Below are 13,662 nucleotides of genomic sequence, written 5' to 3'. Positions count from 1 at the left end.
GATACTTTGTGCGGTGAGGTAGGTATGTTTGGTTGGTCAGCTCCTAATTAGGAAGATTTTTTTTCCCCCTTTTAGAATCGCAGACTATTAGGACGAAAAACTCCTCAAAAAAGTTTAGTACCTAAAACAAACAACAGCTTAAGTTTCACTAGGAGACTGTGAAGTGAATGAGAAAGTTTGTGATATATTAAGTAACAAACAGATTTGTATTAATTAGTAGCCAGACGCTGGGGGAATGTGTGTGAACACACGTGTCATTTCTCGAATTTACATCGAACAGAGTGAAAAAGGCACTCAAATAATTACCGAAATAATTTACAGTTGTGAAAGTTGCTACGAAAGGAATACCAGGAGCTGTGAGAAGACAGAGCATGTTTTGGTAATTGTGAACTTGGATTTTATCAATTGAAAAAATACGATAAAGCAGTTTCCATTTTGAAGAACAATAGCATTATGGCATCACAGTTCTTTGAAAATACACATATGAGGATTATTTTTGGGTTTTCTTTTTTGTGGTGGTGAGCTTGGAACCCATGGCCTCAAACCAGGGCAGGCGAGGGCTTTGCCACTGAGCCACATCCCCCACACTGAAAATATACAGATGAGATTAAACACTGGGAAAGAAGCAGTACTCTTGGTGGCAGAATTTCCTCTTATTATTTATGTGTGTGTGTGTGCGTGCTGTCTGTTCTGTACATTATTCCTCCCATAACATATTTGGTTCAAATATAATACTTAAAATAGCTAACATCCCTGCCTCAATAAGAGTCCAGAAGTAATAGAACCCCCCACTCCCTTTTAAAAAGAATTTGCAGTGCCTGGAGTTTAGGAATTTAGACATTAATTTTGATTTTACAAGGTAGTAGATAAAGGAAGAGTCAAGAGACAGAGCCTGAGAGTAGAGTCCATGAATCAATCACTCAGAATTTGGTATTTTCCACTTAAAAAAATTCCCAAAATTTGCTTATGAGTGTGCAGGCCTAATTAGCCAGGCATAAGCCAGACAGCATATTTCCCAGAGGCACTGTATGTGCTGGACAATAGCAAGAAATATTTTCTAAGGTTTAGAGGCTCTGTGGAAGATTTTCAAGAGGGACTAAGAAAGCAGAGATTAGTTCTGGATGGCTAGCTGTTTGTACAGCTAGATTAGGAGAAACTGAATTAACTAGGAACTGAGTGATATTACAAATGAGGGGTAAGAAATTGGATAAATTATTCCCCTGTAATAGGCCAGAACAGCAAAGTTGGCCTGGGGATTCATTCATTAGAAATGCATGGCCAAAGAGAGTGGTTATGATTTACAGCTGCTGTGTGATCTTGGGAAATTCAGTGCTTCCGGTTGGTGAAAAAAAAAACAACTGAGGGCTGGGGATTTAGCTCAGTGGTTCCTGCGCCTGCCTCACAAGTGCAAGGTCCCGAGTTCGATCCCCAGTACCAACCCCCCCAAAACAAAACAAAAAAACAAAACTGGGGGGGGGGGACCCTGAAGGGTCATAAACCCTGTACCTCAAAACCTTGGGAGATAGAGAATACCCACTGGAAGCTGTAGATGCCGTACAGATTTAGTCTTAACAGTTAATGCTTTTTGTGCTGATGGATGATAGAGCATGAAGATGTGAAATTAAGAAGGAAATACAGGGGAAAAGGGGCTGAGGGGATAAAGGCAAGGAAAGGACAATAAAGGTATACATGAGTCTTTATCTTTTCTCTTTTATTTTAAATTAAAAATTATCACAGTGAAAGGCTCATTGTTGTTAATCTCCCTCAAGATATTCCCTTTTGCTTCGAACACACTGATTTGATTTCTTCCCTTTTTGTTTGTTTTTTGAGACAGGCTCTCACTATGTAGTTCAGGTTGGCCTTGAACTCATGGTGCTCCTCCAGCCTCAGCCTCCTGAGTGCTGGGATTACCAGCGTGCACCGCCACACCCAGTTTACCTTTTAAAATAAGGATCTGCGTTGCTAAATTGCTCAGGCTGGGCTCAAATTCCTGATCATCCTCCCTGAGCCCCCCAGAGGGCTGGGCTTGCAGGGATGTGCCACTATGCCTTGCTTCTAAATGATAGATTTTTTTTTTTTTGGTACTGGGGATTGAACTCGGGTCCTTGTGCTTTCGAGGCAGGCAGCGGAACCACTGAGCTAAATCCCCAGCCCTAAAATGATAGATTTTAACAGAAGTCTAGCCCTGGCTGGTAGCGCATACCTGTAACCCCAGCACTCTTGGAGGATGAGGCCGGAGGCTTATTTGAGCCCAAGCTGCACAAAATAATGAGTTAGCAAAACCATGTTCCAAGATAAAAAAAATTAAAAGGGCTGGTGCTATAGCTCAGTGCAAAGGCACGCAATGAGCCAGGTGTGTTGGCACCTGCCTGCAGTCCTACTTAGCACTTGGGAGGCTGACGCTGGAGTATTGTGAGTTGGAGGCCAGCTTTAGCAATTTGTCAAGGCTCTGTCTCACAGTTAAAAGGGGTGGGGCTGTAGCTTAGTGCTAGAACACTTGCCTAGCATGTGTGAAGTCCTGGGTTCAATAAAGTCTTTTTTTCTTTTTGGTACTGGGGACTGAACTCGGGACCTTGTGCTTTCGAGGCAGGTGGCGGAACCACTGAGCTAAATCCCTGGCCCATCAATAAAATCTTTATATTTGCATGTTCCATGATTAATGACTCCTTTCAAATGTTCTTTGTAGAGTACTTCTCAGAAAGGGGAAAAGAAAGATAAATTTAGAGAGCTGAAGTCTTTGTAGACTTTTGAGGTGTAAAAATTAGAAGTATCATGTTTCTTAGTTATAAATTTAAAAATCAATCCTGCATTTTGTAGTATTATACAAGGAGTAATAAAAATATGATGAATGTTTAAATTAAAAAACAGTAAAAGAAACAGTAAAAGAAACTGTTAAGAACAATAGGATAAGTATTTGAAGTAAGGGGGAATATTTTGAAAATTTGAGGGGATTGATGGCCATGTTTTTTACTGTAATAATTTTAAAAATTCAAACTTTACCATATTTCTTTTGTTGTTGTTTTGTTTTTTTGTTTGTTTTTTGAGGCAGGGTCTCACTATGTACTTCAGGCTGGCCTTGAACTCACTTATGTAGCTCAGGCTGGCCTCGAACTCTCAGCGATTCTCCTGCCTCAGCCTCCCAAGTGGGGATTACAGGCTTGCGCCACCACGCCCGGCTTTACCATATTTCTTGACCATCCCTTATATATTATTCTGTGTGTCTGAAACTTTTCAAAATAAATGTTACACTCCTAGCACGCCCAAATCTCTTGTATCACTTCACAGAAGCTCTATTTAGCGCTTCTCTTTGGGAAGAGACCCCTTTGATTTCAGAGAAACCCCTTGGAGGATGGCGAGAACTACTAGGTGGACAGAATTAAATTATGCAGAGTCTCAGAATCGGAGGTTTTAAGGAGGAGCGTTTGGAGGAAGGGGCAGGGTGTCAGAATGAGATAGGAGGGAAAGGTGGGAAATACTGGATCGGGCAGGCTAAATGGGGCGGTTTTATTCCAAGTGTAATGGCAAGCTTTGCTGAGGTTGTACCAACTACCATTCAGGCATCCCTGTCCCTCGTGGTCGGTCATACTGAGGGCTGCGCAGGATCTTTATCACTATTGTACGAAACATGCGAAGGGTCAGATAGTCTCCATTCTTTGCTTCAACTGGCCGCATTTTGACAATATTTGAAAACAGGCAGAAAGCCCTCGGGGTGGCGCGATCGTCATCCCAGCACCCTGGGAGTCTGAGGCGGGGGTCACAGGTTGGAGCTTGGTCTTGGCAAGTTAGAGAGACCCCATCTCAAAATAAAAATGGGCTAGGGATATAGCACATTGCAAAGGCCCTGGGTTCAGTCCCCAGTTAAAATTTTCTTTCCCATTTTATTTTCCATCCTTTCTACGGGGCTATTTAAATAAAAAAGACTGTAATGCAATAAAACAAAATTATTGGGTCAGTGCCTCAGTCCATGCAGCACATTATAGAGGAAAAAGCCTCTCAGGTTTTTTGGATATTATACAATAAAATTTTTTTCCTTCCCGGTCACAAACTTCCGGAGAAAGACCCGTGGGCGGGGCCTGATGGCTTCGCTCCCCCTCATTGATCCTTCTCTCAGACTCCGCCTACTGGCACGAGCCAATTGGATCGTAGGTTGTGGTTCAAACCGCTAGTGTGGGGTCGCTGGCGGCGGCGTCTTGGTTGAGATTGGCTGTTGGAACGAAGTGGGTAAGGGGGTTGGCGGGGCGAGGCGCAGGGAGGCTCGGGCTTCTCGGGGGTCCCCGGCGAGAAGTGAGGGTGCTGGCCCCGCCCGCCGGCTGTGCGGGGGCGTGGAGCCGCGGAACTGACTGGGCCGCTTCAGAGCCAGGTGGAGTCTCTGTGTGCTGTCTGATTTATGTGCCTTGCCCCCAGTGCAGTCCAGGATGGCGACTCTGATCTTTGTCGATAAGGAAAACGGAGAACCAGGCACCCGTGTGGCCCCTAAGAATGGGCTGAAGCTGGGCTCTGGGGCTGGTGAGTACAAAGACCGCGGTCAGATGCATCGGTGTTGTGGATGGATCGTGGGCGTGGTGTGGAGCGCGGCCAATCTTGGGTGCATTTTGTGGACAGTTAGAGTCAGGTTTGTTGTCTTTCCATGCTTAGTGTCTTTAATGAGGTGCCTTAAAGTAGTGAACTGTGCCACTGCCGAAGATGCTGATCAGGTTTGGGGGTGAGGGTTAGGTCAGGTTCGTGCACACAGACGTCATTCGAGTTGCAAAGTTGCTGCCTGGCCTAGTGTTCTTAGGGTTCTACCTTTTCTTCAGCAGGCAAAGCCTTAGACGGGAAATCTCGGGTTTCAGCGTCGCACGTTGGCAAAATGTTCAATGCTCCGCCAGCCTTACCGAAAACTGCCAGAAAGGCTTTGGGAACTGTTAACAGAGCTACGGAAAAATCAGTGAAGAACAATGGACCCCTCAAGCAAAAACCAAACTTCTCTGCCAAAAAGGTAAGTGTTGGCTGTAAACACACTGTTTGAACATTTCAGCCCCCCCCCCCTTTTTTTTGGTACCTGGGATTGAACTCGGGACCTTGCACTTGGGAGGCAGGCAGCTGAACCACACTAAAGCACTTTTTTCTTTTGACTCTTAAAATGATTGACTTCTTGCCTGACTTTCCCCTTTGAATGCAAGGGAAATGGGGGTTGGCAAACAGATGAGCAGAGGAGAATCATCCGAATGACTTCACTATACCTTGAGAATGGAAACCTTGGAGGTAGTTAATGTTTAATTTTGCCTCACCTGTCCTTAACTAGAGCCTAAAAGCAGATTAGTGGGTGGTATCTATTTACAGATACATAAAGTGCTAAGAGGATGGTTGCAAGAGGTCGAGTTGCTGGTTTTATTCAGGCACCACCCCCTTCCCCTCCTTGCAGAAAGAGCGGGAGCTTGTTAAGATGACTATGCGCAGTTCGATCACCGGTACCAAAAAAAAAAAAAAGATGACAGTTCGCTAGTACTCTCATCTCACAGCTCAGTGTATCCCAGACAAAGAGCGCTTTTCTGTGAAAGATGTTAGCATATGGATTAACACCTTGAGTATCTTGTTTAGTTTATATTAGCAAACTATCAAACCTGTGGTTTTCATCTAGTGCCACTTAGGACAAGGATACCTTTGTAAAAAAAGTGAATTGAATTAAAGAAAAATGTTAAATACAAGTACTGCAACGATACGGGAAAAATAATGAGGATGTTCCCTGGAACTGAAGTATAGGAAACTCTGTGGTAGGATTTTCCTCTAGGTATGCATGTAGGAAGCAAGAGAAATTGAGACTATTTGGCTGCCATTTTGGCCCATGACAATTCTTAAAAAGTCCTGGAATGTCTTTAGCTGTTATTTAACTGTTTGAGGAGCACAAACTTGTTAATGCTAACCAAGCAAATACAGTAATTAAGGTAGCATTGGTGGAAAACCCACACTTCTGCAAACCAAAAATGGCTTGGAGAATTAGCTACTGTTCTGGGCAGCTCATGCCCATTTTCTCCTCTGTTAGGTTTGGATAATTGAGTTGATTAGCTCCAAATGAACTCTGCTCAGCCTTCTGGATCACTTAGGCTGGCAGGTGCTGATACTTAAATTTCTGACTTCAATTTTGAGCCATACTACTAGAATTACATTATTTTATGTATGAAGTTTTAGGTGTAATCATGAGAACTAAGAATTATGGCTTCTTAGAAGACTATATGAAATTGAACAATTTTAATACGTGGTGAAGTAGTCATGATTGAAAAGGGCCTGTGGCCTATTATAGTTTTTATTTGCCAAAGCTTTGATCTTCACTAACCTGTATTCTCTTGGGTTGTTCTAGAAGACTGAGAAGACTGTCAAAGCACAAAGCTCTGTTCCTGCCTCTGATGACACCTTTCCAGAAATTGAGAAATTCTTTCCCTTCAATCCTATAGGTAGTATCTTTTGGTATGGCAAAAATGCTTTTGGCCTCTAGATTCTTGTGGAATTCAATTTAGCTGCATCTTGAATGTCATATGTAACCCCAAACTACAGTGAGACTGAGTCTGCCTTTCTTTGAATATACCCAGTGTGATTAAAAAAATGCAATGGATGTTAAAAAAAACTTATAGTAAAAGGCAAATTTCTATTAATACCCTTCAAAACGATTTGAATACACTTATCCCGTCATTCTTGCCTCTTTCTGAAGCTCTCTTTCATGTCTTTAGTTGTGCTGTCTTGGCTGTGATGTCCTGAATTGATTCAAATGTTTACCTTTCAAGGTCATTTTGATTTTGAGGAAGAGCCAGTAGTAGCATGAATCCAGATCTGGTGAACAGGTGGATGGGGACACACTGTATTGCCATAAAAAATTTTCATTGCTTCAGAACATTCAGCCAGGAAAAGACATGGAAGAAGACTTCCAGAACTACTTCAGAAAACGAAGCAAGAACGATTGGACAAGTGTGTTTGAAGTGAGGGGGAGTATTAATGGTTATGTGTAATTACACTTTAAAGTTTAAATGTTCATATTTTTTGCTCACACCTTGTACTTGTTCAGGTGGAATCATATACGTCAGGAGCAGAATAGGGTCAAAGGTGTAGAACTTAGTACCTGTCCTCAGAAGCTTAGCACCTGCGGGAGAGAATACCATTGAATAAGCGTCAATGCTGACAGTCTTTTGGACAAATCTTTTGTGTGGTTATGGTTTCCTTTATGAAATCAGTGGTTTTTAGATTGTGTAGTCACGTATCACTGAATTTCTCTTTGGTTTCTGGGCTTTACCAGAAAAAGAGCAGAATAATTTTGGAGTGCCTGGGTTTTAGAGCACTTTGTCTTTTTGTTTGAGACAGGGTCTCACTATGTAGTTCAGGCTGCCCTTGAACTCACTATGTAGCCCAAGCTGGCTTTGAACTCAGTGATTCTCCTGCCTCTGCCTCCGGAGGGCTGGGATAACAGGTGTGTGCCACCACGCCCAGCTAGAGCACTTTTTCATCTAAGGACAAAGATGAAAATGCTTAAACGCTTTGAAAAGAAACACTAAAAACATTATACTGTATTTTTTTTTTTTTTTGGTACCGAGGATCAAACTTGGGTCCTTGCGCTTTCGAGGCAGGCAGTGGAACCACTGAGCTAAATCCCTGCCCCTTTTTTTCCTTTTTTTAAGATAGCATCTCACTATGTAGTTCAGGCTGGTCTTGAACTCAGTATGTATCCCAGGCTAGCCTCGAATTCATAGTGATCCTTTTGCCTCAGCCTCCTGGGTGCTGGGATTACAGGTATGTGCCACCATGCCTGGCTCAAAACAATATATTTAAATCATGTTTTTGTTACTGTCAAGAAAAGTCAGTTGTTTTAAATAATTACTAAAAAGTAAGGCACTTGTGTTTTGAGAAGTTTCTAATTTTATTGCATTGTTTCTACAATTTTTTAAAGTTTTGGGGACCCTTTTATACTCTTAAAAAATTATTGAAGACCCCAAAGAATTTTTTTTTTTAATTCTTTTATTGGTACATTGTGGGTATACAACACAATTACATTTCTCATTGGGAACTTGTACCTTTACATAATGCATTTTGGTTCTTATTTTTTCCCCATTCCTAGCCCTTCCTTCACCCCCTTCACCCTTCCTTATTTACAAAGACTTTATTTCAGTTTTTTCTATTTCTCATCATTTTTCCTTTCCCTTCTTTCCTTTCCCCTGTCCCTCCCACTACCCCTACCCCTTTGGAACTTTTCTTCCTATTTTGCATTATTGATTATTCATTCTAATCATTGGTACATTTTAGGTGTACAATATAATGACATTCATTGTTGGAAATTTGCACCTTTACATAATCTCTCTTGGTTCTTATTTTTCACCCTTGCCCAGCCTTCCCTTCAACCCCTCCATTCCTCCCTATTTACAAAGATTTTGTTCCTATTTTTCCATTTTCTCATATTAATTCCATTCCCTTCTTTCTTTTCCCCTACCCCTCCCACTTCCTTCCCCTTTGCCCCTTTAAATCCTATTTCACATTACCTATCATACATTTTAGTCCCCATTTACACTTTCAGTTTCTCACACCAGAGAAACTATTCAGTATTTATACATGTGTGTCCTATTTATTTCACTTAAGAGTATCACCTCAATGTGCATCCATTTAGCTATAGATGTCTCTAATTTCTCATTTTTGATGGCTGAGTAGTACTCCATTTAATAAAAAACCCACATTTTCTTTATCCAGTCTCCAGTTGATGGGCATTTGGGCTGTTTCCACTTTTAGCTATTACAAATTGTGCTGCTGTGAACATGGGTGCACATATATCACTGTGGTATGATTCTTTTAATTCTTGGGGAAGATCCCCAGCAGGGGAATAGCTGGGTCAAATGGGATTTCCAGTCTTAGTTCTTTGAGATATCTCCATACTGATTTCCACAGTGGTTGCACCAGTCTACACTCCCACCAGCAGTGCAGCAGGGTTTCTCTTTCCCCACAGCCCCGCCAGCATTTGTTATTGGTTGATTTCATGATAGCAGCCATTCTTTCTGGAGTGAGGTGGAATCTCAGCATTGTTTTCATTTGCATCTCTCGAATGATCAGTGATGTTGAACATTTTTTCATGTATTTATTTGCTATTTCTACTTCCTTGTCTGAGAAATGTCTGTTCATTTCAGATGCCCATTTTCAGATTGGGTCTTTAAATTTTGGAGGTCTGATCTGTTTAAGTTCTTTATAGATGCGAGATAGTAGACCTTTGTCTGAGGAAGAGCAGGTGAAGATTTTTTCCCACATTGTGGGTTGTCTCCTCACACTACTGGTGGTTTCTCTCGCTGTGCAGAAGCTTTTTAAATAAGAAGAGATCCCACTTGTTGCTTGTTTGTACCCCAAAGAATTTTTGCTTGTGTTTTTTCTGTTTGTATTTTCTGAATTAGAAATTAAATCTGAGAAATACTAAAAATATAATTCATTAAATAGTAAACTCAATGTCAATGTAAATAACATTTTTTTCTGACATAAAATATCTTTTATGGACCAAAAGTATCAGTGATAGGAATGGGGTAGTTTACAAGATGTAATTAAAAAAAATGAACATTTAAATTTAAAAAATCATAGTAAAAGACACGTTGCTATCAATTTCCTTCAGAATACTCAAAATACTCCCCCTTGCTTTGAACTCACTTATCCCATCATTCTTGGCAATGTCTTACTGTAATAAGTTTTTAAGTTGGGCTACAATAGAGAGTTCAAGGCCAGTCTGAACTACAAAGTGAGAACCTATCTCAAAAATACTATATTTGCTACCACTGTCGATTATACAGCTAAGTAAATCTCAATGGTAATATTTATTTTTTGGTACCTGGGATTGAACTTGGGATCTTGTGCTTGTGAGGGAAGGGGCAGAACCACTGAGCTAAAAATCCCTGGCTCAAAAATACTATAAACATTTGCCTTATCTTTTGATTACCCCTGGTATATTTGAAAATTTGCTTTATTTGACCAAATGTATGACAACCGGGTTCTTGTCAAAAATCTGTGCTCTGTGTATTGCATTTGGTTTGGGAGAAGCAAATAGAGAAGACGACCTGGCCTCATGCAGACGTGTAGTTAGGAATGGGGGGTGTATTAGTCTTTTCTGATAGTTTTCTTTGATGTGACAGTAAAACTCAAGAGGTGGCTAAGTATGAGCGTATTTGTAGTGTGGAATCTGAGATCATATGAATGAACATTGTGTATTCTGATAGTAAAATCCTTCGGTCTATTCTGCATTTGGACTGGTATCTTTTATCCTTCTATTTATCATGTGTTGATCACTTAGAAATAGTGGAAATGTAGATGTTCGAATGACGAAACATTTCATTATGTAACTTCTAAAACACCATCATTATCACCAATGATCTCATCAGAAAAGTTTATGCTAATGATTGCAAGATAAGTTTTCCAAACTAAGGTCAAATTATCGCTGAGTTTTCCACAATTCTCGTTATTTTGTGACAGTTTCTGTCATGGCAACAAAGAATCAGTTTTCCTTGAAATGATAGACTTCCTTCCTTCTTATGAGAATGAGTGTAACAAATACCCATGGCCATAGTTTATCTTTCAAATGAAAGTGGCGTTCCCAGACTCTAGTATAGCTTGCAACTCAGATAATTGCACAAACCCCTTTTTCTTTGAGATGATCATTATACTTTGCTGAGCAGCAGAAGTGTGCTTTCTGGTTTGTGGCATACTTCTTCTATCACACAGAGTTTACTTCTGAACAGAGTATGGTAAAGTGACATTGGAACTGGCATTTATTGACTTATTTTGTATTTTCCCAGTGAATAGTGAAGAGTAAAATAATTACTAATGCTGTTCATTGCTCCTGTCTTGATTTGTGTTAAGGCACCAGCAATTCTCTTCCACTTTTTTTTTTTTTTTGGTAATGGGGATTGAACTCGGGACCTTGAGCTTAAAAGGGAGGTGGCAGAACCACTGAGCTAAATCCCCAGCCCCTCCACCATTGTTTTTGTATCATCATTGCTGATGTCAAGACTTGTGAAAAGGTATTGAAATTATTAGGAAGCCAGGTGAGGTGGCTCATCTTGTAATCCCTGGACTCGGGGAGGCTGAGGCAGGAGGATGGAAAGTTTGAACCCAGCCTGGACACCTTATGACTTAATGAGATCCTGTCTCAAAAAGAAAAACTAAAGGATTAGTGATGTAGCTCAATGTGAGGGCCCTGGGTATTACAAAAACATGTTGTTAGGCGATGGTTTTGACCTCATGGACTCTCCGAGGGGTTTCAGACCTGCTGAGCATGCTGAGAACCACTGTCCTGACAAGGCGCTTTTCCCCTGTGGCAGATTTCGAGAGCTTCGATCTGCCGGAGGAGCACCAGATTGCACAGCTGCCCTTGAGCGGAGTGCCTCTCATGGTGCTCGAGGAGGAGAGAGGGCTGGAGAGGCTGCTGCGGCTGGGGCCCCCTTCACCCGTGAAGATGCCCTCCCCTTGGGGAGCTGGTAAGGACAAGCGGCCGTGTGAAGGCTGCAGACAGTTGCTTCATAGTGCTTCGGTACTGTGGGGTCGGAGCTGAGGGCAAGGTTGGCCTAGGAGGAATTTCTTCCTTGGAACTACGGGGAAGAAGTATCAGGGGAATAAAAACTCTGGTTGGTACTGTGTTTTAGTTCCAAAGCCCTGGTAAAATGAAGTAATTCTGAGATCTGGTCAATCTTAAATACAGTATAGCAAAGAGAGACTAAATTCAACATCTGACTTCTTAGGCTGTAAGTTGAAGTGTATCATCAGCTTGTGTAGAAGGAGAGCTCCACCTTCCTGTATATCCACAGCTAGCAGAGGCTCAGGATATCACTGGCTAGGCATGGTGGAGCACTCTTGTAATCCCAGCTACTCAAGAGGCTGAGGCAGGAGGATTGCAAGTTTGAGGCTAGCCTGGGCCACTTAGCATGACCCTGTCTCAGACAATGAAAGGGCTGGGGATTTAGCTCAGTGCAGAGCCCTGGATTCAATCCCTAGTATTGCAAATAAAACACCACCCCCCAAAAAAGACCCCAAGAAATCAGTGTGCTTCCTGTTTGTTCTGATAACTTGTATTTGTAATTGTTTTTTTTTTTCTTTTCTGATACCCAGGATCGAACTCAGGACCTTGTGCTTGCAAGTCAGGCGAGGTGCCACTGAGCTAAATCCCTGGCCCATGTATTTGTAATTGTTAATGAGACTGTTAGCTCTTACTCTAGAGGTTCATGTACATCTAAGACTTAATTCCGGTTAAAGGTCAATCCTGGGGTCACAAGTGCATTTCCAGAAGTGTGAGGAGGGGTTGAGGGTAGAGATTCATTAGATAGAGAAAAAACATGAACTGATGGTTAAAAGCTAATGACTGGATCGATATGGACAATGACTCAGGCTTTGCAGAAATGTATTAAGATGTTTCTCTTTTCCAGATCTCTTGCAGTCTCCTCCAAGCATTCTTTCCATCCTGGATGTTGAATTGCCACCTGCTTGTTATGACATGGATATTTAAATTTCTTAGTGCTTTATAGTTTGTGTGTGTTTATATAAATAAAGCATTTCTGTGTTTAACAGACTCTTCTTAATATTGTGGTTGGGGTTCCTTGGAATTTACTTAAAACACTATGAAAATTAGCTGAAATATTTAACAGATCAGAGTCTGTAATCTGACAATACAGATTTGTCTAATTTGTAAAAACTTACCTTAAAAAACCCCATGGTTTGTTTTAACAGCTTTTGGAAGCTGCCACTGTTTGCCCTGAAAAGTTTACCCTTTTCTGTGTCTTACTGTCTTTTTGCAGCCATTAACTAGTGACAGCTATGAGATCTCTTAATTAGAAGAGCTGCTTGCAGCTCAGTAAGTATTTATTGTGAGGCATTTTTTATTGCTGGTTCTGTTTAATTCCTAATGACTTTAATAGTATTCAGTAATCAGAATTTGAAAGGCTCTAAATCTTCTGAGAACTCAGCCTCTCTGAGATCTTCACTTAGGTCTTTAAAGATCCCTGCAGATAATTTACTGACCCCTCTCTGCTGCCTTTAGGAAATGTGTTTAGTGGTTTATCCAGTGTTTGACATTAGTATCTCATAAGCATTACTGTGTTCAGTGTCTGTGACTATTTTTCAGATGAGGACAATGAGACTCAGCAGCTCACTGATCTGCCTAAGGCACAAAGAGCTAGGAAATGATAGTGCCGGTGTGTTTGCTACTGAACGAGCCCCATTTGGCCCCTGCACAGTATGCTTATCACTGAATTGATGTATTTTGCAGAAGAGTTTATTCACAAGGTGCCAGTCCTGAGGAGATGGGAGCCTCAAACATCAAATGCATTTCTTCCCGTCAGAGAATAAGGGTATTTATGGGGTGCAGACATGGGCTTGTCGAGGTGTGGGCAGAGGTGATTTGGGCAGGGAAAGTGAAGCAGTTGGTATTGTGAACTTCATGGTTCACAGGATGTGTGTTCAGAAAAATGGCAGGATTAGCATGCGCTGAGGGTGGAGTTTTCAGTTCTCTGAAGTCACCAGGTGCTCTGTCACTTGCCGCTGGTGCATGCTCAGGTGAGGGGCTGTGGTTTCAGTGGGTTTGAGGTAGACACGAGCAGCCTCCGGGTTTCTGAAAAGCACCTTAACCCATAGGTGAGCACTCCCTGCATTGAAGCTGACGGGGTATAGTACTTAGCTACATGACCTATA

The 13,662-nt window shown here is 41.6% G+C and overlaps 1 protein-coding gene across 10 annotated transcripts; it reads left to right on the top strand.

Moving 5' to 3' along the window:
* The first annotated feature begins 1 nt into the window (after position 1).
* On the top strand, positions 2 to 12,540 carry Pttg1 (PTTG1 regulator of sister chromatid separation, securin). Of its 10 annotated transcripts, none has more exons than XM_021240274.2 (6): positions 2 to 18; positions 4,405 to 4,506; positions 4,800 to 4,978; positions 6,338 to 6,431; positions 11,304 to 11,459; positions 12,402 to 12,540. In XM_021240274.2, exons 2-6 carry the CDS (start codon positions 4,416 to 4,418, stop codon positions 12,479 to 12,481), a joined length of 600 nt encoding a protein of 199 aa, XP_021095933.2. In that variant the 5' UTR covers positions 2 to 18; positions 4,405 to 4,415; the 3' UTR covers positions 12,482 to 12,540. The 10 variants fall into 10 exon arrangements, with proteins under 10 accessions (XP_021095933.2, XP_021095919.2, XP_021095931.2 ...); XM_021240260.2 differs by having other exon boundaries at positions 3 to 18; positions 4,797 to 4,978; XM_021240272.2 differs by lacking the exon at positions 2 to 18 and adding an exon at positions 4,071 to 4,221 and having other exon boundaries at positions 4,410 to 4,506.
* Positions 12,541 to 13,662: the final 1,122 nt, after the last annotated feature.

Source organism: Heterocephalus glaber, unplaced genomic scaffold (genome assembly GCF_053883595.1).
Source record: "Heterocephalus glaber isolate CG9 unplaced genomic scaffold, H.glaber_assembly_v1.0 deba00001606, whole genome shotgun sequence".
Taxonomy (NCBI): Eukaryota; Metazoa; Chordata; class Mammalia; order Rodentia; family Bathyergidae; genus Heterocephalus; species Heterocephalus glaber.
Note: the sequence above shows the minus strand (reverse complement) of the source record. Positions and strands in the feature narration are given on the sequence as shown.

Excerpts from the sequence above, each read along its gene's own strand:
- Pttg1 (XM_004836442.4), top strand. Across the intron at positions 6,432-11,303 it reads CTTTCCCTTCAATCCTATAG|ATTTCGAGAGCTTCGATCTG; the intron begins GTAGTATCTTTT and ends CCCCTGTGGCAG. Across the intron at positions 11,460-12,401 it reads GCCCTCCCCTTGGGGAGCTG|ATCTCTTGCAGTCTCCTCCA; the intron begins GTAAGGACAAGC and ends TCTCTTTTCCAG.